The 27,456-nt window shown below is 44.9% G+C and overlaps 1 protein-coding gene across 7 annotated transcripts in view; it reads right to left on the bottom strand.

Annotated features, from left to right (window-relative positions):
* BIN1 (bridging integrator 1) overlaps positions 1-27,456 on the bottom strand; it is an 89,181-nt gene that overhangs the window by 18,748 nt on the left and 42,977 nt on the right. For 5 of the 7 annotated variants that reach the window (XM_021397523.1, XM_021397524.1, XM_021397528.1 and 2 more), the window contains 9 exons: positions 26,756-26,810; positions 25,874-25,968; positions 23,567-23,662; positions 19,377-19,484; positions 17,129-17,221; positions 11,728-11,813; positions 10,815-10,890; positions 8,808-8,890; positions 1,788-1,938 (listed from right to left, as the gene is read on the bottom strand). In XM_021397523.1, coding sequence (XP_021253198.1) covers positions 1,788-1,938; positions 8,808-8,890; positions 10,815-10,890; positions 11,728-11,813; positions 17,129-17,221; positions 19,377-19,484; positions 23,567-23,662; positions 25,874-25,968; positions 26,756-26,810 — 843 coding nt within the window. The remainder of the gene's footprint in view (positions 1-1,787; positions 1,939-8,807; positions 8,891-10,814; positions 10,891-11,727; positions 11,814-17,128; positions 17,222-19,376; positions 19,485-23,566; positions 23,663-25,873; positions 25,969-26,755; positions 26,811-27,456) is intronic. The other 2 variants (XM_021397525.1, XM_021397530.1) reach the window with 1 other exon arrangement.

The raw sequence follows: 27,456 nt of genomic DNA, 5'->3' as shown, positions 1-27,456 counted from the left end.
CCTGTGTCACCATCAAGCTACTCAGTCCGGAGAGCTGCAGTCACGTTCCAAAATACAGAAATTCCAAAACAGCTGTTTCTCCTCCCTGTGGAGTCAGCTCCATCTCTTAGCACCTAGGAAGCACGGAGCGGAGCTCTTGTTCTTCACTGAAGTGAGGTCTAGGAAAATGAATTAAACATACAGTAGGAAAGAGCTGCCAGGCGGTGGCAGCACACGCTGCAAAACACCATTTCAGTCTTGCCTTGACCCTCCAGAAGCTCTGCTGGAATATTCTGCTTGCTCAACATGGGGTGGCCTCCAGCCCCATTCCTGTGGGCAGGAAGGCAGCAAGTGAATGAGCAAGCACTCACAGCCTGGCAAAAACAAGGTTTATGCGTACTATTTAAAGGAAAGGGAAAACAAATCCACATGAAGGGGGAGTGAAGTCTGCAGTGAAAAGCTCATAAGATTTGTATCATTTCTTGTTCCAAATTTCCACCAAGTCATGGTGATCTGAAAAAAACAGTAAGGCAGTTCTAGAAAGACATACACTATCCTCTCTCTTCAAATACACAGACTCCACTCTAAGGTCCTAGGCTGGGTGGTGGCAGTGAAGGCGCTCTAGGCTGTACAATGCTGGGTATGCAGAGACCCTGGAGAAGTCCTGCAGAGATACAGCCAGGCATTCTCACATCAGACAGGCTGGAAAAGACCCTCTTGCCAATGCATAAATATCTTTTCTTGTCTCTAGATTATCTGAAAATAAAAAACACGATGCAGAGTAAAACACTGTGAGACTCTATTCCGGAAACTGGAGACAGCCCTAAAACCACAGGCCTGGATTTGGAATCATACCGCTACATATGACAACAGCAAGGAAGTCCTGCGTTACTTTCATCATTTTTAGCTGCAATAGCTATTTCTTACCAGTTTGGCCAGAACCTTTCTCATATTTAATTCTTTCAGGAGGACTCCTCCTTGTTGTCTGACTTACTGAAATGCAAGGACTGGTACCAGACATGAATCTAGTCTATTTATTCTTTCTCCCCACCACACTTTTTCCCCATTTACCAATAAGGGGATGAGGAAAGGAAGTAAATGTTTTATTTTCCTTAAATCCCAACATATGACATGCTAAGAAGCAGCTGCTACACTTTAAACATGCTGCTGGGCGTCTCCCATGTAAGGACAGGACAAGCAAAGGCCTAAGAAACGCCACATGAAAGGTATCAAAAGCCACTTCATAGTCTTCTCCCTGCTACCCAGCTAATTTCTTCATAGAATAATATAAACACCTTTATTTTTAATCCCAATATTAAAATAATGGATTAAAAGCTAGTATTTTTACTATATTAAAGTAAGGCATCAGGCAAAATACTTCTGCTTATCCAAATAAACATGTTTTCTTCTTCCGACCCTCCTCAGTTAGGGAAGCTCTTGGGAAGAGGCAGGACAATTGAATTCCACAGGTAAATTCAAATGTAAAGAGCAAACTTCCTTGCCTAGCTACATTCTCCCTGGATTTTCTTGACCATCCTACCTGACAGCAAAATACATTACTGGCCTCACCCCTGTATGGGCAGTTCAGAGACAGCTTGCTTCTTTCCTGCACAATACAGAGATAATCAATTAACAACTTGCATTCTTAGAAACCTCATGCTCGCCCCCACTGACAGAGAACAACCGTCATGTCATATTCTGTGCTCAGCAGCAGTAAGAGGTCCAAAAAAAAGCAAGTGATGAATGTCTTCGACTCACAGAGCACTGGTCATATGGTAGAGACACGGTCAACATCATGGGGATGCTACCTGAGATGGTGACTTTGGGATGCTTGCCCCAGGCGCTTCCAAAGTGGACGGCTCCAGCTCATGGTTGACAGTCTTGGTCTCAGGGCTGGTGATGGGAGATCCATCTGGTGGAGGCGAGGGGCTTTTATTTGCTTTCGCTGGGGTGCTGTCACTGAAGGAAGGGGAGAGAGAAAGAGGTAGAAAAAAAAAGAGAGAGAGAGAGAGAGAAAAAGAAAAGAAGTCTGAGCCAAGCCTAGGAGAAGTTGAGCTGACCAGCACAGACCATTGGTCTCCACTGCCTGCTTGCTTCACTGCTCAGAGATATGCTGAGGATATGTGAAGCCTCTACAAGCTTCTGACAAGTGTCTTTGCTGAATCACTTGCCACCCAACATACTGAAGCAGGATGACTGGGCAGCAGGCTACCCAATAAATTCCCACTGCATTAATATATTTTGCATCAGATATGGGTGAAAAAAGGGGAAAAAAAAAAGCACAGCCATCCTTAATTCTCACTGATACTATATAAGCGCCTATCTTTAAGTAATATACCTCTAGGGAAGCATATAGGGAAAGGAATCCTGTGCAGGAAACTTTAAAACTTTTCCAGGTAAATATTTTCTGAGTTGTGTCATGCTGACAGCTGTATGGGTTGTGACCAACAGATCCACATGCAGATCTACAACACCTGAACTAAGGCAGCAATAAAAGGTAGGTGGTACAAACTGTCTAAGCTGCAACAGGGAAAAAGCAGACTGAGGTTTCACGGATCATTCCAGACAGCAAAGAAACAGTGAGATTTTAGCTAATAAGTCTATCATGGAAAGTTTCCTCAGCCTGTTTTCAATGACGAACTCCTTATGCCGTTGCCTTCCCAGCTGGTCCTTCTTCCAGGGCCATTTCTGACACAGTCAGGGAGGCTTCTTCAGAGAATTAAGATGCAAGAAACATATGCCAATGGTATTTTTTGGTTCATGACTTGGCCAGATTTGGATTTTTGAAAGGAATGGCAATAGGCAAATGCCTCTCCCTAAAGGCATGTCCTGGCTGAGTGTCAAGTCTGCACTTCAATCTGTGGGATCGTGAGATATTTAGCTAAAAAGTTGGTTATCTGAGAATTTAAATGGGGATAAAGGTAAACTCACTTTTCCAGCCTCATTCTCAGGAAAAGCTGAAACGCTTTGGCTCCCCAAAAAGTAACTTATCTCAAGTCATGCAGAAGCACTCACACTAGTAGGGGATATTTTAGCAGAAGTTTGGCAAAACTGTGCACAGCTGAAAAGAGAATATTACAGAATATTTCAAAAGGGCTGTGCAACCTCACCTACCGGCAGCAATATTTGTCTCCATTTACAAACACAAAGTTGCAGCTCTTAGAAGGTTAAAGGGCATGTTTTCCTACAACCTGAGACAACAAATCCTGGCACAGACTAAAAACTGCCGTGAAGTAGACCTGAGGGACACATTATTTCTTTGCTCTTTCCCAAGAGCATCCAGAGCCCTGTAGATGTACAGCCACTCACATTTGGATGCACGAGGTGTGGTGGTCATTTGCTAACATGCATGATGGCCTCATTCCTAAATACTCACAAATAGGAGGGCAGCAAGAGGAGGGACAGCAAGGCATTTCAGAAAACCTCCCTTCCCAAGCAAGCATATCCCCCTGCTCAGCATTCCAGCTTTCAAGCTTCCCACCCCATTCACTTTGCCCTCAACCATTCCTCCCTCCCACTTTCTCCCCATATACATACAGCCCACACACATTTTCCCACAAAGCACTTGCTCTCAGGTCCACATGCAGGTCAGATGTTTCTGATAACAGTGACACCAGCAGCACACAAACATGATGCAACAAAATCAGTGATGTTCTATGCCAGTAGCTCTCAACCAGAGGCACACACACCAAGGAAAGAAAAGGGGAAAGGAATAGGGAAAAGGGAAGAGGAGGGACTGAAAAACACACACACCAACCCTTGAAGCTCTCCAGTTTGATTGGATATGCCTAGTATCCTTCCTAAGAGATCCCCAGAAATCACTTTGACACAGTAGGTTGCATGAAAGATTCTGTGGCATTGCCATGATTGTGCTACAGATCAAGAAGTAACGGTCATAGAGCAAAGGTAAGGAAGTCCTGCTCTAAACGAGAGTTACCAGGGAACTGCAGGATTCACACAACTCATTCACAGCATGGAAATCCTGAAATGATTTCAGGAGAAGCTTATCTTGTTACTATTTCCATGGCAACACCATTACAGCATCATCTGATGTGGACACAATGACCATGCTGAGCTCAGCCTCACTAAAGACACAGGTCTTGAACTTTAACACAGCACTTCAGAATGGGTCCGACAACACCTTATCACAATGAGAGCTGCAGAAGGATGGAAATAATAAGAGGACACAGTGACCTGCAGCTGGATTTCTAGGACTTCTCAAATGCCCAGACAGTGCTGGGAGTCCTGGCTACCAGCTGGCCTAACAACACAAAGGTAGGTTTCTCTAACTAAGCAACTGAAGAGGCCATTTCTCCACATAAGAAAGGAGCTCATGATCATTTTCTAGAGGCCATGAAATGACGTTTTGGTGGCTTACTTGTGGTGTTTGGCAGTGACCTAATTTGGGGATCTATTGGTGAAAGACTCTCACATGAGAGGCAGCCCAGTTTCTTCCCTTCGTCCTACAAGGGCTGAGAGGGCCCCACACCAAAGCCCTCATTAAGTCACTGCTATTTACAGCTTGTTTGATGCGTTGGCTGATCCCCCTAGGAAAATGCCAGTGCTAATTTTGACTGAGCCTTTTACAGCCCCCTGAGCAGCACCTTTATTCCTGCACTTGTTGCTTTGCATGCATTTAGCTAATGTGACCAGCACCAAATCAACCTGTCACCAGGATCCCGTGGCTTTCACAGGGAACCACACACTGTGCATTACACAGGGCAGGGTAGGGCCTTGTCTCTGAAGGGACTGCCTGCTCCAAAAAATACAGGGAAAAGCATGAGTGTGGGGACTGACCAAATGTGAGTACCATAGAAGAAGAAAGTCAAAACAAGAAGGTCAGTGCAGTCTGTTGTTGCTTTTTTTTTTTTTTTTTAGTTCCCCATGAGCAACTGGGAAGTGATGCCAAATCCAGGAATATCATGCAGGGAAGGGACGGGGGTGTCACCTTTCTTCTGAGAGTTGAGAGCCAGGAACAAGGTCTAATGCAGTTACCACAGCTGAAGGAAAAACCCAAATCCCACCAGTCTCTTTTAGTGTTGCTGAGCTTCCAGACTCTTCATACAGGTCATTATTCTTGAAGAGCAGAGTAACATCTGCAGATGGGGCTCCTATGTGCTTCTAACAGTCCTGCACTGAAAGATCGAACCAAATCTCCAATATGGTAAAAACAGACAAGCCACCTCCTGCCAAGTTCTCAAGTTAAAAAAAAAAAAAAATGTTTGGCATCTCAACTTAGGCTCAGATAGGGTCTTTTAGCTAAAAGTAATTGGCTTCTGATTATTTATTTAAGCATCAAAGCTGGCTGAAGACTCAAGAATTATTCCCACATCAAAAAAGAGGCAGCAGGGGAGACAGAAAAAGAAAAAAGCACCTATGTACTCAGGTGTCCCAGGGCACAAATGTACATTCTTGCTGCAGATCAAAGAGCAACTGAGTCCTTGACCTTCCTTCCCCACACAAGGGGTTGTGCATTTCTCTGTACCCCTGCAGCTGCTCTGACAGCAGAACCCCCCAGCACAGCCTGGGTCAAGCACCTTAACTGCTGCACCAGGCAGACTCTGTGGGCGCAGGAGGAGGATGTTGTGGTTAGAGCTCATCCAGATGAGATTTACTAGCTCCCTCTCTGCTGTAGCATCTGCAGGGGCTGACAAACAATGACTGGAAGTGCTACACCTCCTGGTGCAGTCACAGCAACACTGGCTCATGGTCAGAGACAGACATACAGAGAAGCACTGTGAATCCTACTCCTTCAGGAGACAATCATTCAATATTTTTCATTTAAGGAAAAAAATAATATTTGCCCAGATTCCCCGTGAAATTACTATTCTCTTCCCTGCAGACAGGATGTACAGTGGAGACAAAGAGATACATCAGTGGGAAGATGGGATCAGAAAGCAAGGATCCCAACTCACCAGCACTTGCTTTTATTGCTTGCGAAATATCATCTTGAGAACTATAAGGATTTTTTTTTCTTCATACAAGCACACCATGGAAGGAATATCAACACAAAGAGTAGGAAAAAACACAAATTAGGGGAAGTTTCTATGCCATTATGCAGCAATCCCTGCTTTGCCCCAGAGCACATTCTTGTCAGAGTCCTTGACCTTGGCTACAATAACTGGGCATTGTAGCAAACCCGTTATTCAATGCCACTGCTGCCTTGAAAGGCAAGCTGCTGATACTAGCCTTTATACAGGACAACATAGGCTTCCCTTTCCTGCAGCTCTGCACAAATCTTAAATGGATGGAATAAGACAGCGAGGATCCTCAGGAACAGAGCAAGTGAAGAGCAAAGCTGGAATTGTCCGTCTCCCACGTTACTGTCCTCCCACCACAGGACGGGACAGACAGCAGGTACACAGGACAGGACTGTGTGTGAGAGCTGCCTACTGGTCCTCCTGGGCCAAACAGGGAATGAGAGTACAGCATTTCAGAGCTGTTCAAAAGGGCAAGCCCTGCTAGGTAAAACTAGATCTTGTTAATCACCAAATTAGGCCTTATTTCCCCCATACAACCCAGTATCGCACTTTTAGTTGCACAAAAATAACCAAGCAGACAATGCCTGAGCTTTCACACCGCCTTCTTATGTAGGAAAGGAAGCAAGGATTCAAACCAGGCACACAAGCAGTTAATGGAATTATCCAGACACAGACCTCTGCAGGTCCCAGCAGGCCATGAACACACCATATCATGCAAAGGAGCCCTCTCCCATCACAGGGTTAATACGTGCCCAGGCTGTTAAGAATCCAGCAACAGCCTCTCCAGTTTTAGGAACTAAATCAAACACGTATTGAAATGCTGCTCTCCGTACCGGTACCTGCTCATCTTTTTCCTCAGCCTGGCGAACAGTTTAGTTTTCTTTCTGTTGAGGATGGCACGCAAATCATTTCCGTTACAGGATAGCACGGTCAAACCGGGGAGGAAAAGTTAAGCTTCCAAGCACCCATTCAGCACCCTCCTTCCACCCATTTGTCAGTGAAATGCCACAGTGATGTAGGAGGATAACTGCACCTCTTCTCATACCTTGTCATTAACTTCCTGCCATTGTATCCATCTCCAACCCCTTTCCCAGCAGAGAAGGGCTAGGGAAGCACCTGCTCCTAACACAGGCCACAAGAGGCAATCAGAGTGGTGAGGGCTATTTCCTCCTGCACACTCTTGCCCTGAGCCGCAAGGACAGGACAGATGTAGAGACAAGTGCCTCACAGTATTTCCTGATCCCTGCAAGGCATTATCGTCTTGGCAAATCTTTGATATACATCCTCCTATAATTCCCCTGAGCAAAGGGTAACATAATAATTTTGGGGCAAGATTCATCTCAGCTGAGACACTCATTCCACCTCCAGATGAAACCAGGAGTTTCTGGGCAGGAATCGTGACAAGAGGTAATAAATTCATTGAAAACTCTTTCATGCTAAAACCTTCAGGCTGCAACAACAATGACATGTCTGGGCGCAGCTGTCACTTGCTGGAGTAAGAAACAAAGGAAGAGGAAGGAGCTGGGAAAGCAATGGATCCAGCCTCCACCTGTCCTGCTACCTTATCCTCTTCCAAGTGGATGCTGGTATCATATTAACACAGTGCATGGCAGCAAGAGGATGGGCACCACTGCCCTGCATAAGGCTTCAGTCTTGCTGTTGATTAAAAAACAGACACCTTGTGCTAACTTAAAGAGAAGGTACTATCTTCACAAGACGCATCTTGAGAATTTGGTGCTAGCAATCCAAAATTCAGGGGCCAAATTTAACTAAAATTTCATCTTTCTTTAAAGTTGGCAAACACCACACGTTGCCAGTAAGAGACAAGCAACTCTTTATGCATGACTGCAATTGGAGATAAAGCTGGGAGGAGAGTCAAAGGAGCACAGAGGTCTTAACAGCTGATGTAGCCCTTCCAAATCACTGTGCCCTGACTGCAGCTTGCCCTTACTTCTTGCTGATTTCACCTCCTCCCTCCATTAATACACCAATTGAGGACACAGGCTGTGCTCCTGCTCACCCGGCATGTGGGATTAGCAGTAGCTGGAAGCCAGAGTCCTACATTGTTTCATCACTCACGCATTTGGATGGGATCCAGATGCAGCCTCATCCAGAGCCTGACCTCTCCCTCCCCTTTTGGTGCTACAGAATGTGCAGATTTGCAGTTAACCTATATGGACTCAGCTGCAGAAAGAAAACTCAAGGACTGGAGGACCCACACTCCTTGCATCCATGCAGATGGGAAGCGCTCTGAGATCAGAAAGCCTCATATTAGTGAGGCTACAACTATATCCACAGCACACACAGAGGCAACGCATCCCCATTTGGTGCACAGAAGGGACAGAGGGCTTTGGTGAACAGGATGTTCCAAGTCTGGAGGGCCAAAGGGAAGGCTGGATAAACAAAGGGGCTCTTTGTCCTCAAGCTCAGTAGCTGCAGGTACATGGGTGAAGCTTCTGAAGGAAAAAATGGGAGGAGTGCAGAGCAACCAGACCCAGGAGGAATAGCAACCCAGTGTTATGACTGGTGCACAGAATTAGACTTTTAGAACAGCAGAGATGCCAGTCAGTTGCCTAAATATTGGTACATAGTGAAAGTTGAGGCCTGCAGCTGCTATCCTACAAAGCTAGGAGGTACTGCATCATGCCTCCCAGCCCAAGTGCAATCTCAGACATACTCTAGCGATTTTCAAGGAGGGCACTGGCTGGCTATGTGCAGGCAATCAAATCACTCCTCAGCTGACAACATGGAGGTTTCAAGACCCTAGTAGAAACACGCCCTGTTCCATAGCCCATCCCTCCTCCTCTGCTGAGGGAAAGACACTGTTTCCAGTTATTACTTACTGACCTGGGCTGTGCTTTAATGGGAAAGGCATTGCCTGAGTACTGCTTGTCTAGACCCAGCAGGACGTCATGGAGGTTTTGGTTCAACTGCAAAATACAAAAGCAAAAGAGAGAAAAATAATGAAAAAAGTGCCTGAAGAGAGTCTGCGCTGGCCTGCTTAGGCTGACAAAGCACAGTCTTGTGCCCATACGTGCTTATACTCAGCTATCCCACAAAGGAACAGTTCTACATGTGTTTCTACTCCTTCATGGGATAAAAACCCTACACTGAAACTGTTGAAAAACTGCTGGCACCTCATGGGAATTCTGTCTCCTGAAGACACCATCGTCTTTGCTTCTTTCTCATCTGCTCCCACCCATGTCCTGCCAGGCACCACTGTAGAAACACGCAGAGTGTTTAACTGAGAGTCTTCCATGCGCTGAAAGTGAAGATCCACTCTAGATTTGTAGCCAAGTTGCTCCTTATACCTCCTTATGAACCTGGGATATGGCAGCAGGACTTCAAGCCACCAGCAAGCCTTGACCCTGCAGGCTGCCCGGGCCATGCAGGTTTGGGCAGAACCTGGATCTCTTGGCAGAAAAGCAATGTTAGGGGTTAAACTCTTCCTGACACCGAGGCTGAAATATTCACTCTGGACACTCCTATTCTGAAACAGCCAATTCACAAACAAGACTGGATGCCAGATTCATCATCAGTAGGAGGAGGGATCCAATGCAATCTATGTCAGAGGCATCGTGTCGGCAGCACCAGCACTTAATTGGATGCTATTGCAGTAACAAGAAACAGATGGTTCTTACAGAACAGAGCAAAAGGCCTGTTCTCATACAAAAGTCCTAAGGAAAGAAAAATCCACAACATGATATAAGAGAATTCCTGTCTAGCAGGCATATTACCCACTTTCTGCAGAATGTAACTTAATAGCAACAAACTGATAATTGTAATAACCTTCCCTACTCTTAACAATAAGTTCATCTCCCAGTGGAGAAGAGCAGGCTGTTAACTGGAAAGGTCCCCATGAAATGTCAGCAGAGCTCAGAATTGATGCATTACACCGAGGCAGTAGGCCCCTGACTGCTGGGAATTCAATGACCATTACAAAGTTGCTTGTTGCTTAGTGGCTGTCTTGTTGTTAGGAAGACAATGAAGAGGCAAGAATACCAAAGTTTTCCAGCTGGATTCTCCATTGCTCATCAAACTTAGCACAACATTTAGAGAGAGTGTATCAGTCTTTGGAGCAACATAAAGGCCTAAGGAACTTGAGCCCTCTCCAGCTTTTAAGAGAAGTAACAGTAAGAACACATCTGTAAATGAAAGAGGCACTGAAAGGATTTCTCACAGACTATTTCTGAGGTCTCTGTTGGGTGCTGGCACACAATACAAATGCAGTCTGCCACTAGGTTATGAAGCTGCTTACTGCTGTTGAGTCCCAGTCTGTGACACACAGGTAGCTCATGCAAGGGCCACACTAAACATTCAGATACCTTCTTTTGGGTCACAGGGCAGGAAAGAAGACAAAGCAGTGAACTACTGCTGGGAAGTGCCTTCCTAATGTCTGAGCTGGAGTCCAGTCTCAGTGTTGCACTGAATGCAGACTGACAGATTCCCTGATGTTTCTATCACCCCAGCTAGCTGAGGGTTCAGAGCAACTTGCTGCCAGGCAGTGGACTGAGTGGACAGATGCCAGGCTGAGTTAAAGGTTAAAGATCCAGATTTTGGAGGAAACAGAGAAAGCAAGGTAGGGCCAAAATTTGCCTCCCTCCGCTCTGTAGATATTTGAATGACATACTCTCACTGCAGCATGGTCCTTGTGGTCTCTTCCCCATGTTCTATCCCTTCGCATTACTATCTCAGACAGATCTTCTCACGTGTTATTTGGAAAAAAAAAAACGAGGGTTAACATTTTTCTCTCACATGGGGCAGCTGCTCTTTCTTGTCCAGCCACACTGTTCAGCTTTTTAAATAACAGAGAGGACAGAGTGTGTTAATAGAACAAACTGTCAGTTGCCTTACCTTGCTCATTTCTTTGTGGAAGTTTTCTTCTAGGCCTGCTATACTCTGGAATGTGTTGACGTAGAAACCAACACGACTGCCAAATGAAAATGAAAGAGAGAAGTGCTTAGTGGACACAAGGCTCTCCCAGAAGCTTTCAGTTATGTCTCTCCTCATACCTCCCGCTCACCATTCCCACGTGAATTCAACTCTGCCAGGTCTTAAACATAATGGAATAGAAGGGCCGCAAAGAAGTGTGGATGAGGTGATGGAACAAAAGCCAGGCATGCAGCAAACATGCTCAAGGTGAAGAGGAGGCCAGGTAGGGTAGGATCTGAATTTGTGCTGGCAATTGGGAGAGGGAGGGGCAGAAAGGGATGGGGAAAGTGTGGAACAGAAAATAAATAAGCTGCTGCAAGCTCTCCCCATCTCCCCTAGATCAGCATTGCTGACCCAGACAATGTCATTGTATTTGAAAATAAGAAACTGGGGCACTCCTAGGTGGATTTTGCCTGCCTTCCCTGTATGTCATCTCCTACAGTTCAATCCTCCAAGCTACCTGTTGCTTTGTCTGCTTCTTCTCTCACCTTTGTATCAGCACAATCACAAGTATAGCAAAACTCCAGTCTCCCACGTCTTCGTCCTCTCTCAGCCCAGGCTGTATTTTGTTACATAGATCACAATAGGAGTACAGTTGCAACCACCAGTTCTTCACTGGGTCTCATACCATACAGCCAGGAGCACATTTTAGTGCAGCCAACATCAGGATCCCTCCATCAAGTTTTGTTCACCCAACTGTCTAAACCCAAAAAGGAGCATCCATTCTTCTCATCCTCCCTGTTGTTTTAAACCTGCTGCTTCAGTTGGTGCTCCCCAGATCTCCCCAGCTGGAGATAATCCTAGAACAGACTCTCTGAGATGGTCCAACACTCACCTATTCCATAGTGAAGGCAGCTCCTCCTGCAGATCAATGTTCATTTCTTCAAACACCTTCTGAGCCTTTACTAACTCTTCTTCAGCCTTAATAACAGAGAAGGGAGAGAGTAAGCTCCAGCTCAGACAGGTACCCTGGAAGGCTGGGATAACAGTGACTCTTAACTTTTCTTGGAGAACAAGCAAAGTTCTGGCACAGGGTAATCCACGTTCCAAATGAGTCTCCCAGGTACCAGGGCTGCACCACCAGCAGAGCAGATGCCCCTTCAGGTTGCCTGGGTTACCCCCAGGCTTTCTCTCAATGGAGATCCCTGTCCAGGTACTCAAAAGAGAATTCAAACATCCACTAACGTGCTTTAAGTTCTATAAATTTCCCTGGCTCCAAAAACTGAATGGAGCTGGTCAGGCAGTTCAGCCACTAGTTTGAATAGAGGTGAAGATAGAGCGGACTCTGCCCCTCGCTGGGTCTCTGAAAGAGCTGAAACCCATCCCAAAGGGTGCTGAAGAAGAGTCCTCTCTTGTGAGGACTCTGCTTAAGTAAGGTCATGCCAAGGTCTGCATCCTTGACTGAGACACCTCGGTCACAGATTAGAGCAGAGAAGCAAGGAGGAGTATGTAAAGCATGAGCTGTGCTGGCAGGGATTGCTTGAGTAGCAGGTGTGGATTTCAGCAGCCTTACATACTCATACTGGCAAAGATCTAATACAAGAGCAGCCCCTAGTTGGCTGTTGACTACCAACACCAAAGGAAACTGGCCTTGCACAGGACCTCTTAACTCCCATTCAAAAGTTTAAATTTGATCTGATCTATTTGACACAGGTATCAACAGACACCAATGATGATGCATGAACTCCTTTGCATTCCAGAGACAAAAATGATGATCCTACTTCCTGTTGATGACAAGAGGCATCAGCAACAAACACGTTCCCCTTCCCATATTTGTCTTGGATGGCCTCTTTGTCTTTTCAGTGTCCTGGCCTAAAACCCCAAGCTTGCTAAATAAAATGCTTGTATTATCTCATTTGCAACAGCAAAAGGCATTAAGAAAGCTGCGATGACTGCCTACTTCTGTGTGCGACTGCAGCAGGAATGTCACACCACACTCCAAACAGCATGGGAACTGGATTTCTGTGCTTCCAGTTAGATTCTCACCCCTTCTAGGAAATTATATTCTATCGTCTTTGTGTCAGCTTAACTAAAGAAACCCACAGCTTACTGCTCTTTAGTGACAGGTCTACACAAAGATAGGACTGATGGGAGAAAGGACTTAAAAATATTGTGCGGCTCAAAGTCCTGTTTCTCACAGCGCTGTGTGGAATCCTTCAGCTCACCACCTCTTGGCTGACTTAGGAGCCCACCACAGAAGCTCCTACTTTCCAGCCAGCTCCACCTTTCAGAGCGTCACTCACTGCTGCCAAAGGCTCTTTGTACTCAAGATCAGAAGAGATTGTTTTCCCCAGAAAATAACACCACAATGGGTGGTGTAAAGTTAACTGTAAAGTTAAGCAAACCCTGTAAGGAACAGGCAGAGGGAGAAGGTATCAGGATGTTTCCATCCAGAATCCCTTGTAATATGCTACTATACTTGCTGAAAAACTCAGCGCTTTGAGAAAGTTTGCAAAAAACAACAACAAAAAAAGCCCATTTAAATGGAGACACAGTTTATGCTGTATAAGAGAAGATGATCACAAATTCTCACTCTTCTTTAAAATCCCTCCATGACTGAATGTTTCTAATGCAGTCATTTCAAAGAGTGAGGAAAAAAAAATATCCCAGTCCATCCTTTGGCTTATCTTAACTCTAGACTGGAATCAGAATCAACACACGAGATGGGCTAGCTGGGAGATGAGGCACCTTTGTATTCTGTCAGTTTTTCAGATATGTTGAACATTAATCAGTCTTTTCCTCTCTCGTTTACCTGTTCAGAAGGTCAAAGAACCTAGAAAGCAATGTGTCAATAGTGACATCCCAAGGCAAAGGCAAAATCAGCAACAGGCAACGTTCACTCCAGAACAGCTGTAGGAATCAGCAATCCTGTGGCTTAGCCAGTGCTCTTGTTCCCAAATACAGCACTCCCTAGCCAGCCCTGGTTGATTTTTCTTGGATGCAAGGGTCCTGACACTGGATAAAGGCAGGCTGCTTCTAGCTCATTCAGTAATCATAGATTTGCCAGCTCTGCTCTGTTTCCTGGTCCTTTAGGACAGTTTCCCAGGGAGTTTTGTTGACTAACTCCTTGAAGAGCTGGAATTTGGCTTTCCTAAAATTTAGCATCCTGTTTTTACTTGTGGTCTGTCTGATATCCCTCACTAGTATGAACTCCACCGCTGCATGGTCACTACAGCCCAGGCAGTCTCCAATTCTGATGTCACCAATCAGTTCCCTTGCATTGGTGAGGAAAGGTCCAGTATTGCATCCTCCCCCTAGTGGGGCTGTCTATTACCTGACAATAAGTTTTCCTCAGTATATTCCAGGAGCTTCCTGGATTGCCTACAGCTCACTGTGCTACTTTTCCAGCAGATAAATGAAGCTGACTTGGGGAAAGGGAGGAAAGACATAGGCTTCAGAAGCAGAGCTCATCACTACACTATCTATGGTCTTCCGTTGTTTCAGCTGTCATTGGTCATGCTGAGGCAGAAGGACTTAAGGCCCAGGCCCACAAAACATGATCTTAAAAATTCTTCCTCTTCTCTCACTGTCTGAAATGAAAACGTTTGAGCAGGAGCTACACAACACAGCTGCTTTCCTGACATTACCTCTAGCTACGGCTTTGAGAGCTAAGCACAGCCAGCTCAGCTGTGATAGTGGAATGGCTGTGTTGCATTTCCTATCGCTGTGCATCTCATGAGCATCCTGCAATTTCCAGCCTAGTGCTTTCAGCAATCTGGCAACCACTTCTCCCAAAACACCATGCTACAGAATGTGGAAATTATGCACTGCTCAGTACCTAGTTCAGACTTCCAAGAGAAAGGAGGCAGGAAGACCACTGGGCATCTACCTCAGCCCCATCAGTCTCAGCCAGACTTTCTTCTCCCCAGCAGGGAGCAAGGACCAGGACCCAGCTTGTTGGCTCTCCCCTATGGACAGAAACACTGCTCTGTCATCACTACAGCAGCACCCAGAATATTGCTTTCCTGGTCTGAAGTCATTTGAGAGTGCTTAGTAAAAAAAGCAAGAATTTGCTGTTCTAAGCCATTTTCCCCTTTGTTTCAAAAGGTACCACCACCAAAATTTGAAAGTGAGAGCTTTCAGTAGTAAACCTCCCAGCAGATTTTACAGAAAACTCTCACTGACTTTCTGCCAAAAGCCTAAAAAGCCAGCAGTCTGAATGCTGGAAGGGGCTTTTTTTTTTTTTTAATTTATATTAGAAATAATAAGTCTTGTTGCCCCCATTTTTGTTTAAAGGTTGTAAAGTAAGAGGAATTATCAGAGAAGAGAAAGCAACACAGCTGCTGGTAAACGGCATCTTTGAAGAGCCTCAGAGTATTAAGCCCTGCAATAAATGCAGTGTCATCTGCCCCCTTGGTTTTATCATGAGCTTAATGAGATTTAGGCTTCCCGTTAACACCTTCAGTCTTAAGAGTCACATGAATACAAAAACTGAAGCTTTTCTTTTTCTTAAGCCCTCTGCCTGCTGAGCCCAGAAACCTACAGCTTCAGGATACAAACAAATCATCCTTCTTGAATTTTCAGGCTAGACATAATCAAAAGAAAAAAATAAATAAATGAAGCCTCCCATAACTGGAAAGACAAAAATTTAGGGTGAGCAATAATATTACGTAAGGAACAAAAAAGAAAAAAAGTAGAGGACTTAAATTAATTTGAAAATACACAGGGTGACTGAAAATATTAATGCTACTTAGCAGATTAAAGCCACTACAATAGAGCTTGCAAAAAACGATGACATACATCCCTTCTTACCAGCTTCAGGGCAACGTCACCCAGCAGATTAAAATTATCAATGAACTCACAGTACTCTGAGATCACCGTGCAATGAACGAGGGAGCCCCTGTATGTGCTGTTTTGGCTGGGAGGTGGTACTGTTCCCAGTCACTCCAGCCAGCTTAAGAAGAGGAAGAATGCCCTACAACCAATTTATGTGGGGCTTGTGAAATATCCTGTACCTGCTTTCTAATCCTCCAGAAGTACCACCAGCTAAACAGATCAGCCAAGAACCAGAACCAAACAGATCGTTCCAGCGTGCACAAGGTACAGGGAAAGCCTTGGGAATCCTGCCGAATGTCCTTCCCCCTTCCAGCGAGAATGAATACTTATTTCCTCACTTTGCTATGCATCTTCAGCAGGACTGCTCACAGCTGTTCTATCCCCAGGCATTACTTATGTGGCAACCTAGTATTTTCCTAGATCTTCCATCATAAACTGACTGAAAATCCCAGGTGCTTTATAAGGTGCATTTCCTTACTTCCTGTATTTCCAAACTGCAATTCATTTGCCATGATGAAGAACTTGGAAAAAAGCATCTGAATGAGACCAGTGACTTGTCAGCAGGTAACTGGTGCTCTCCCAGCTTGAGTAATGATTTACCATTCCTTTGCCCAGTGAAAACATTTTCTTCTCACTGTTTTCATTCTCGTACCGAGCTCCAAGATAGATACCAAAGGAAATTTCATCAGAAGGCTGTGCCTCTCCTATACAGCTAGGATTTAAATTCTTAGTCCCCTGGACTACTGTCATTTCCCTACTCTCATTTCCCTCAGGATGCTATAACCTAAATGTTTTCGCAGTTTCTGCCACATGATGCAACCGTGACATCAACCTGGAGTATCTCAGATATATTGTGAGAGGTACAAATTCCCTGGGCTGAGTCCACCTCTTCTCCTATGCAGGCTGATCCTCTGCATGTCTGGAAATGGCTCTTTCAGACCAGCAAAGGCAAGCCAGTGATGATTTTGGATTTTACCATAGGAGAGTGTTGCAACCTAACTCAGCAGCCACAGAAATTGTTTTTGAAGCAATGTTTTATTTCCGGCTTTACTTAACTGCAAAAGTTAAAAAGCCAATTTTTCAATGTTTCCCTCTTCTTTCTTTCTTAAACAGCAACAGTAAAAATTGATTGCCTCATTTAGAAGAAATGAATAACTGAAGGAACTACACAACCCCCCCCCTCCACCCTGGCATTATTCCACAGCGTTTCTTCATCCTCATTTCATTTTATGGGGAGAAAACAATAGTCTTGTATTAACGCCCTTGGTCAGAAATCAACAGGGCAGGCACAGATTCAGTCACTGGTCAGTAACTTCCACGTGCCCACTGCAGCTCAGGAGCACCACGAACACGTTTAGCAGAGGGACCAGAGTGAACGTTGCCTAGACGTTAGTTGCACAGTACAATCTAGAGCCCAAAACAGCGCATGCAGGGTTAGAGCCAGGTAGATCAGCAGTCACCTGATTTCGGAGCAGATTAGTTTGCGCAACGAGGTGAGCTTGTAGCTTCCCTTGACACCACTGAGGCGCGGCTTTCTCAAGCAGCGAAACAGGCTTGGGGGTGGGAGCATGTTTGAGTGAAAAGAGAAAAAAATAAACAGAGTACAAGAGAGAGAGACAAACATATATATATATATATATATTTTTTTTAGGATTAAAAAAAATTAAAATCACAGAGACTGTATTTAGAGGCTGGGTCAAACCAGTATCACCAAGGCGACAGGAATAAAACAAACATCCTGGGATTGATCAGTTATGAATCCTTTGAAGCATGCCAAGTTTAGCAGTAATTAATGCTCCAGTGTGGGCTGGGATACAGTAGACTAGCCGGGCAGCTGCAAAGAGCAACAGATAATAGTTGTTAGTGGCCTAGCACACAGACACCCCTACTCCAAGCCACGGCTGTGAAGTGGGAGCTCCTTGAAGAGAGGTCAGGATTAATTAATTAATCATGGTATTCATTTACTTGCAACAGCTGAAAGTCCATAGCACTTTATTTTAATGGCATGTTGTGAGTTTAGCAATAAGTGGCAGGAGTCCTAGCTGGGAAAAGAATATCGTATATTAAAGGACAAGGACAAAAAGAGACTGCATATCTCCAAAAACAATTCCCAAGGCTGTTTGTGTTACTATAACACCATGAAACATCATACATCTAAGTTCTCATTTGTATGTTGTGTCATAAACAAGATTTATCTTCCCTCTGGGCCCGTCATCAAATCTCAAAGTAGCTTACACTGAAACATCCCTACTTCACAGGTCACACAAGCAAAACTGCAACGACAGGAGTGGAGAGGTGAATTCCCCACAGTCATAGTGCAGAATGAGCCCTGGCAGGCTCAGCAGGGCTGCACAATGGCAACTGTGAGATCAAGAGGTTGGGCTGCCTGTTTGGGAAGAGTGCATGCACATAGCTTTGGGGTACTTTCAGCACTCCTATCTTTACAGGATCAGGCTACAGTGATGCATCATAGATGATACTGTGCCTGGACTTGAGGCCTACAGCACAGAGGGGAGAAAGATGTGATCCAGCACCCATTTTTGCTAACAAAAAGTCTGGTAAAGTATTAAGAGGCACTTGCACAGGCTGAATCAGGAACAGAGAACCATCTCCTAAACTGCAACACCTCGCTCTTCAACCTGTACTACTTTTTCCTTATGTTAACTAAAGAGCAACAAACCATCCCTTGATAAAAACACATCTTTTGTGAGCACTTGGGGCATCATGAGAGAGTGCAGCAATGACAAAGATCAGTGCAGATCACCAGCTACCAACCAGGGTGAAAGAATTCCTACCACAATGCCACTGCAACAAAGATCCCAGAGGCACATACCAAAAATAATACCACACCCCATGGAAATTCCTCTCTTACCCCTGAACACACTGGAGCATGGTTTTCAACAGACAACACACGACCGGCTGGGCCTCATGCCTTGCATACACAACCATGAATCACTTTGCTACACAAATGATGCAATGACACCTGAGCCATCAATCATTCTCCTTTTTGTTTGCCAGGATTAATCACAGTGCATGTGCTAGGAAAGCAGGTGACTGATGACTGGCAGCATAAAAATAAAATACTGCCAGTCAGACATTAAACACAGATCTTTTGCCTGGGGGAGAGAAGCATCTTTATTCTTTCCATGTTGTAGATAGACTACTGTCTCTCACATAGCCCAAATCTTTCCTACCTGAACTGAAAAGCAAAAGGTGACAACACTTCTCAGCCTGTCTAAAAATACAGACTAGAATATCAGAAGACTTCACAAATGTCACCAACCTCAAGAAACACTCAAACTCATACAATTACTCTTGCTTTGAGATGGAGAGACAGAGAGCCTCAAGAAGCAGACAAACTGGCAAGTTTTGCTGTGTTACTGCAAGGCTTTGTTTCCCCCAGAGGGGTACGTGATTTTCCAACAGAGGATACTGGTTCTGTGACATCTGAGGAAACACATGCCAAGGCCTTGGTGTGATGCTGACAGATGCCCAACTGATGGCAGATGTGATCCGAGACACCAGAACGCATCCAGCCTTCTAGGAGAATTGAACAGATGGGAAGGAAACACCTAGCCAAACCTCACCACAACACCCCTCTGGACAAAGCACACCCAGTGAAGTGGTACAGGTTTGCTTTACACCTGCTCAGCAAAAAGCAGACCTCCCAAATGAAAGGACACTTGCACATCCTTCCGCTTGCTTTACCTTTGCAATTTTGGTTTCATCCTTCTTCTTTGCAGTTTGCAGGGCTTCAAAGTGGTGTCTGGCACTGTCATAATCCACAAGCTTCCTTCCTCGCTTCGCTATGCGAGACTACAAAAGATGGAGAAAAAGAGTTGTGACAATATTCCCCCAGCAGCCAAAGCCACATTATTAGGAAGCCCCGCTCATCCCCTCAGCTTCACCCTGCTTGTACCTGCTCACCCAGCTTCATGCTCTGCCTGCACAAGGACTTCCACTGGAAACCCCCCCAAAAAAGCTGCCCAGGAGCCACCTGTGGCAAAAACCGTCTTGGAGGGAGCTGCTCAGGAATATCCAGCCAGGGAAGACAAACAGATCTAGACAACAACAGCCCCACCTCTGCATGAGATTAATGTTTCAGTACTGTAGTTCAAGTGTGGACTAAGCCATACCAGATGCCTGAATCCTACAGGTACCTGTTTCTTCATTTTCAGAGCCAAGAGGGCTGCTGCCACTCTCTAGCTAACCAGTCCATACCCCCAGCTCACATGGAAGCTCAAAAGATGAAATGCAACACAAGAAGGCATCTCTGTTGCCAGCACAGCAAAAGCATTCCTCCACATGCTCAGGAGATGCCGAGGACAGCATTTCAGACCCTGCAACTGGAGGTCCAGACAGAAGCGTGGATCTGCTGATGTGACCACAGTCGTGACCAGCAGTCCACTGTACCTAGCTATTAAGCAAGTGCAAAGAGACTCAGGTCTATTAGGCTGCCCTGCTTTAAACCATCCATTGCCCTTTCCCCCTGTGCTCCCCTACAAACAACCCAGATGACATGAGTCGGAGCACAGGGCTTCCCAGCCTAACCACAGCACAGAGAGCTAGGCCCCCTGCCAGTGATCAGCAAGCTAGAGACTGACTGGAGAACTTGAATGAAGAGGACACATAAAGGAGCCAGGAAGGTTTCAAATTAACCACACAACTCAGGGAAATTGAAACTGCAAGATGAAGAATCAGCATCGGGATTTACTTGCAATGCAAAATCTCCCCCACTGCACTTGGCAGGGAGATGTGGTCTCCTCTCCCCAGGCTCCAGCAGATAAACTGCAAAACCACGCTCGGGGATGATCTCTCTCCCAGACCAGCTGGGACCAGTTTGCACGTCTCCCACACATGCTCCTCTGAGCTTTCAATGAACACTGGTGCAGCACTGCGTGAGTCACAGAAATCTGCAGGATCTCAGCCACACGCAAACCCAGACTATTTCAAAGCGCTCAGCTTGCTCCAAGAGTGGAATCACAAAGAAGCTGATCCACTCCTCAGTCAAAGCCAGCAGAAGACACCTCCCCAGCACCACCACGGTGGCAGCCTGCCCTCCTCCTGGGGAATACTGCCAGCTGGGCAGTGAGATGGGCTATTGGAGGGGGCTTCCAGCAGCACTGATGACTCTGAGATGCAAGTTAATGCATCTTCCACATACTCTAGATTAAACACATGGCCGAATGGGAGATCTATGGGAAGGAATATTTTCCTTCGGTCAAAATGGCAGAGCTATTTGGAATATATGGAAGTGCTGGTATAGTGTATCCTGCAAGTCCTTCTGGAGTAGCTACTGATCATGCAACTGCCTGTGATGGCAGTAATGGGACCTGGCCCAGTCCTGGATGCCTGCAAGGTAGTTTTCTGCATGAGTATAGGACAGCTGTAGCTACTTACCACAAATGGCAGAAGCTGATCTCCAACAGACGTGTTTATTCCTTACAATATATCCATCTTACTTTGAACCTCAATTTAAAAAATGTTATTTTTCTTATTGATATTTGGTTTCAAACCTAGTAGAAACAGCACACTGGTTTTGGTGTAAGACAGAAGTTTTCCAACCCCACAGCTGGTCAGGACTCAGGTCATGGTTCATCTTCTTTGGGCTCACTGCAGAGACCTGCACTCTCATTGTGTGCTCCACAATCAAAAACACTCAGAAACACTAAATAATAGATTATGCAAGAGTCCTACTCCAGGAAGCTAGAGATATTGACCTGCACAGAAAGGATCCAGTACTTTTTGTGCTCCCATTCTTCAAGTTACGAAAGACAGAGAGGCTTTGTTCATTCCCCCCACCAAACATCAAAAATGCTTTCCTCTAACTTATAAAAGTTCCCTGTTAAAGGAATACTATGTTTTCACATTCCTGGTGTGGATCCTGTAGGAAATCCAAAAAATTCAAGGGAATTTTTCCAGCCCCTTCAAGCAGAAGAAAATTCAGAACACATTAGAATCTAACTAACAAGTAACACATGCGTGATCTAACTTATCACACATTTGAATTACTGGGCCATTAACAAAAAACAGGCCATCACATAACTAAATTGAAATCATCTTCTCTCCATATATCATCTTTCTTCATCCTACTAACATCAGAATTCCAGGAAGAGCAAAAAAAAAAGTTTGCTTTTTGTGAAAAACAAAACAGAAAATTATTACCACAGCAACTAAAGCAACTGAAGTATTCTATTAATTATAGACTGCTTTTTCTTTCTTGCATGCCACCCTTAAGAATTTTAAATCCTTACCTGAAGACGAATTTTACCTTTGCTCAACTGTACGAACTTGCTGAAGTTTGGCTTCAACTTTCAACAACAGTTCTTACAGTTGTTTCTACCAGTCAAAAAAACCAAATTTGATCTGAGCACTTTTCAAATGCTTTTAGGTAAGGACAATGACTGAACTGCCAAAAAAAAAAAAAAATACTGACTTTTTGAAATTCATGCCACTAAAGAAACCATTTTAAACAAATGGCCAAATCAGCTACATGTATCCATAAATTACTGCAGAAATCAACAGCCACATTCTCCATCATTTTAGGAAGAAAGGCATAGGTGAGCAGTGCTCTCTTTAAAGCGTTACTTAAATTGTGCATAGAGTGCTTTAACTTCTGATATTCTAGAGGATCACCTGAAGATTGTGATAGTAGTAACAGCTAACTCTTGACCCATTTCCAAGTCAGAAAGGATCAGTGAGTGTTTGTTTGTCGCCTCATCCCTTGAGTTTCGGTGGAATTTGGGTGGTCCAAGTTTCACAATCCTTTTAAAATCACACTGTAAACCTTCAGAATTATGAAATTCCAAAGATGCTAAGCATGGAAGATACATGACACTGACGTTACTACCCACTGCACAGCCACTAAGGCTGATAAAATGCAATTTAGTCAGAAGCAGTGCAAAAGTCTGAGTCTACAGAGAGCCTGCTAAAGAAGCAGCCCACAGGCCTCTGCACTGCTGAGGCACATGGGAATCACACTGCAGGGTGTGATCAGCACTACAGCCTTTAGTGGCTAGAAAGCAACAGTCCTTCCCCACCTCAGATTTCCAGGAACAGAAGAGGCTGGAAAAGTGAAGCAAAAACAAGGAGCCCCCGGAGGCAAGAACATTGCTGTTTAGGGCTCATTTACAAGCCTATGTCCTGTCCCCCTTTGATACAGCACGATCCTCCTGAAGCAACAAATACTGACGAACTCTTTAAGAGCCATGTGGTGGGGAAAGGGCTGTTTTCACTGGGAAGAAGCCAAGCTGATACTTCCATATGGTGATATCATTACTAGCGTTTCCACATGGTGAAGACATTTCCTGCATAACCCTCCCAAAACAAATGGAGAGATGACAGCAGGGGAAGGGGAATTTACAGGACACCATTCAAACCCAGGTCGATCTCCCACCAAAAGACCCATATTCAGCATTCCCCCTTCCCTGCAAAAAAATGGATTATATGCACAGCAGGACTTCAGGGAACACACAAAAATCTCTCCTTCACACCAGCCTTGATCCATAAAGGATATTTGCCACTAACCGTTTCCTCAATGTTTTGTACTTACAGGGAAGTTAAAAAATAACAAAAGATTGAAAAGACTGAGAGCTCGTGAGCTGCTCCTGACACTGCCCTCCTGCACTGTGATATAATCCAAATTTTTTACAGGTTCTTTTGTTTCACATTTAAGGGTTTTTTTTCTTCAGTATCTCTCCCCTGGATTCTTCATTCAAGCCCAAAGGAGAAAATAGCACTTTCACACAACCCAGAGCCGCAAAAATCTTGGCTGCTCTAATGGGAACATTTGCCACAGCACACACACCTTTTTAAGGCACATGGAGATGCAAGGAATTGATACTTACGAGTTTCTACCTGCTGTGACTCTAGATCAAAATACTTAAAGAGAATCTTACTTTGATATCTGGGAATTGGCCAAGGTACGTATCCATGGTCAGAAGTGCCTGATCCACCAGCTTCTGATGGAAATCTGTCCAGAGGAGGTCATTGTTCTGAGAAGCAGAAGTAATGAGTTAACTACTAAGATCACAGAGCTTTGCATTCCGCGAGTGCTGTAATTAACAATTTCAGACCCCAGAGCTCTTAAGAAATAGTCATTTCTTTGGAAAAACAGAGAAGCAGAGAAATAAGATGAAAAGTGAGGTCATAGCAGGAATACAGGAACAGAAAAGGCAGCTTGATGCTGCTAATTCAGGCAACCACTAAGTGGATACAGCACCCTTCAGAAACCCTCCTTTTAGGGCCTGCTTTTTCCCTAACGGTGCTAGCCCAAGTTCCTGTAGCAGAAGGGAAGATGAAGGTCAGGGCTCCCCCTCACATCCTCCTCCCAAGTCGCTTTCCTCCAGCAGCAACAAAAATGGACACCTGACACCACTAGGCATTGTTTTCTCCTTCCCTGTAACACAGCTCTCTGGAAGATAATGAAGAGCAGAAAGCTATCACAGCACTCCTCAGCCTTCACTACCTGCCTCTACAGCCTCCTGGAGGTTCTATTCAAAGCTAGCACTCTATCCCACACACACATTATCCTTTATTTTTCTTAGCCAAGCTAATTTCCCACCAAGAACCCGGATTAGGTGGAAATTACTCACTCCTACTTCCTGTTTTTCCATTTGGCCAAATGGTTTTGGCAAAACTATTCAGGAAAAATGCCCGCTTTATGGGGGAATTCTGGGGTGTTATTTTTTGGGGCGGGAATAGTACTTTTCTTCCAGTTCTCTTTTCCTGAAGGAGAGAAGCCAAGACAGACATTAAATGAGGAGGTGGAAGCTGGAAATATTCCTGCAGACTCTCAGTGGAGTTGCAGTTAAGCCACAGGACTCGTGCTCCCTTTGGCCTCTCTGGCTCAAATTCTCTGAAGGGACAGTCCACCAGGAAGCACCATGGTGGGTCAAGAAGAATCATAGAACAGAATCATGGAATTAGCTAGGTTGGAAAAGGCCTACAAGATCATCCAGTCCAACCATCCACCTACCACCAATAACCCCACTAAACCATGTTGCTCAACGCTATATCTAAACGTTTCTTCAACACCTCCAGGGACGGTGACTCAACCACCTCCCTGGGCAGCCCATTCCAGCGCCTGACCACTCTTTCAGAAAAGCAGTACTTCCTGATGTCCAGCCTAAATCTTCCCTGGTGCAACTTGAGGCCATTCCCCCTCGTCCTGTCACTAGTTACAAGAGAGAAGAGGCTGACCCCCAGCTCACTACAACCTCCCTTCAGGTAGTTATAGAGAGCGAGTCAAGGCCAACAGAGAATGTGAAGCCAAACCAGCTGAATTACAACTCCAATATTTACTGCAACAGCGCCTCATAATAGCAAGTTTCCATGTTAATGAAAGAATTGACCTGGAAACATTGACATTTTGCTTCTTTTATCTGCTTTGAAGTGAGTATTTCCTGGGTAAGATGGAAACATTATTTCAAGTGAGAATTCTGCAGGGAAAACCCAGGGAAAGGAACAATCTTTCTCCTGCTTTCCTCATCTATGTCTTCCTTGCTGCCACAAACAGCTGCAGCTAAGGCCTGTCCTTCAGCCTCATGGATGCCACAGCTGCTGCTCAGTTGAACAGCTGAACAAGACGCAGAGGATGTCTGTCTCCAGCTGGACCTACTGTACAAACACGTACAGTAGAAGATCCAAGCCATCAAACAATTGGTTGTGCCCCACACTCCACAGAAAATACCTGGGCAACTTGGACAGGCATCACCTCACCAAATGATGAGGAGAATAGCAGGCTAGGGTGACACATGGCCCAGTCAAACAACGTGGCAAATAAAATATGGTAGCTGGTGGTACTGCTATGAGTGGGAGGTTGATTGCAGCTCCACAACAGCTGCTCTGATCACGCTTTGGGAATCAATTTATATTCCCATTCCTCTTGCAGAGAGCATGAAAAACATACCCAGTTGATTTAATTACAGACTATCTTTTGGCTTCTTCTGTCCCCTTTTAAGCCACAGTTGAGAGAACAAAGTTGTTTGTGGGCATAGGTATGGGGCTCTTCATAGTGTTCAAGAATCCAGGAAACAAATTCAGGCCACATCCCCTCAGCTACCCCTTCTTCCCAACACCTTGTCTCTTTGATTCCTACTGCAAGCTGCATGTCCAAAGGAATTTAGTTCGCTGACACAGTTTCCAAAGCCCATCTCCTCTGATAGACCAAATCTGGCGAGCCCACACCCTCCACTGAGTCTTACCTCTGCTATTTTATTTGTGTCATCTCTCCCAGGCCAGTCCGGCTCATAAACTTCCTGCAAACATTCCGTCAGCTTCTTGGAGGCCTCATGCATAGCTAGGAAAGAAGAGTTAACTGCCTCAGAAACAGGGAAACAGTTTATCCCTTATCCCGAGGAATGGGAAAAGAAGTGTTGAATGAGCTACAACACATGCTAAGATCGGACTTGCTGAATATCTGCCCCTTAATAACACAGAAATGGAAGGTAATCACAGGAAAAAAGGAATTAAGAATGCAGGCACATCAAATATTCTGTGTTCATTCTCCCCACGCAGAAGATATGAGAGTCTATCTGCTAAGAGAGCACCACCAACTCAGCATTAAAGCACAACCCCATCCCATGTCAGCAAGTCTTGAAGGATTACGAGTGACCCCCAGCCAGATAAGAGTGAGCTTTTCTGCATTTGTCTGTACAGTTCAGTCCTCATCCAGGACCAGGAAAACACTATTACACGTTTCAGTAATTACATGTGCTGCGAGCACCCACAAAGCACTGCCTCCACAGCATCCCCTCGGAGCTGGGTAGACCTGACTGGCATTTGCAAGCCATCGGTTTTGGGAACTAGCGAGAGTATACACTAAGTTCAGACCAGGCATTAGGAAAAATGTCTTTACTGTGAGGGTAGTCAAACACTGAAACAGGTTTCCTTGGAGAGAGAAAGTTGATGCCTCATGCCTGTCAGTGTTCAAGAGGCAATACTGTCCTTAACACGCTTTAGCTTTTGGTTAGCTCTGAAGAGGTCAGGACTGGTTGGTCTTTGAAGGTCCCTTCCAAATGAATATTCTTTCTGTTCTTAAACCCCTGCCTATGGATAGGAAACACCTCTGCATAAGCTGATCTTACCTTTTACGGAAGCCAAGTAAGTTCGGAGATCCTTCTGCAGCCTTGTGCCTTCAGACTGTGAATATAAGGAGAAGACCATCAGTTATTCTCCCATTTACAGAATAAGAGGGAGGAATCAAGCATTTCTAAGGAAAGAAAAATCACCTTGCATATGGGCCAAACATCAGCCCTCTAACCAGCCTGAACAAACAGTAACAAGAAGACCACACAACCCTCTGATCTTCTTGGTAGGTCCACAACTGGTAACCTGCATGCGTGTTTGGCCAAGAGTGCCATCAGACTATTGAGCAACTGCATAAGTAAAGCTGTGAATTGCTCTTGCAGCAAAGTTAGCTTTAATGTTTTAATCTTGAATAAAAAATTAGACATGGTCCAGAGGAAAACAGTTTGTAGGAAAAGAGGTAGTAGTTCTGTGCAACAAATGTAACTGAAAGGAGTTTGCAGGTTATAGGAGACAGATTTAATTGTCCTGTACTGCTTTGGGAGAGGTTTAGCTCACCACTTTCCTGCAACACTGCAATTCAAAACCCCAGACCTGCCCAAACATCCTACTTAAACTGCAGGAGTTGCAAATACAGGAATAATCTTTTTCTTCAGCTTTACTGCAGAGGTGGCCTGCCAACAGCAGACCTTGCACACTAGGAAACGAAAGATTAAAACCAGACACTAGAGTCTGAAAGCTCAAACAAGCAAAACTCAGA

Source organism: Numida meleagris, chromosome 5 (genome assembly GCF_002078875.1).
Source record: "Numida meleagris isolate 19003 breed g44 Domestic line chromosome 5, NumMel1.0, whole genome shotgun sequence".
Taxonomy (NCBI): Eukaryota; Metazoa; Chordata; class Aves; order Galliformes; family Numididae; genus Numida; species Numida meleagris.
The sequence above is the reverse complement of the archived record's forward strand: the minus strand, read 5'-3'. Positions and strand labels throughout refer to the sequence as shown.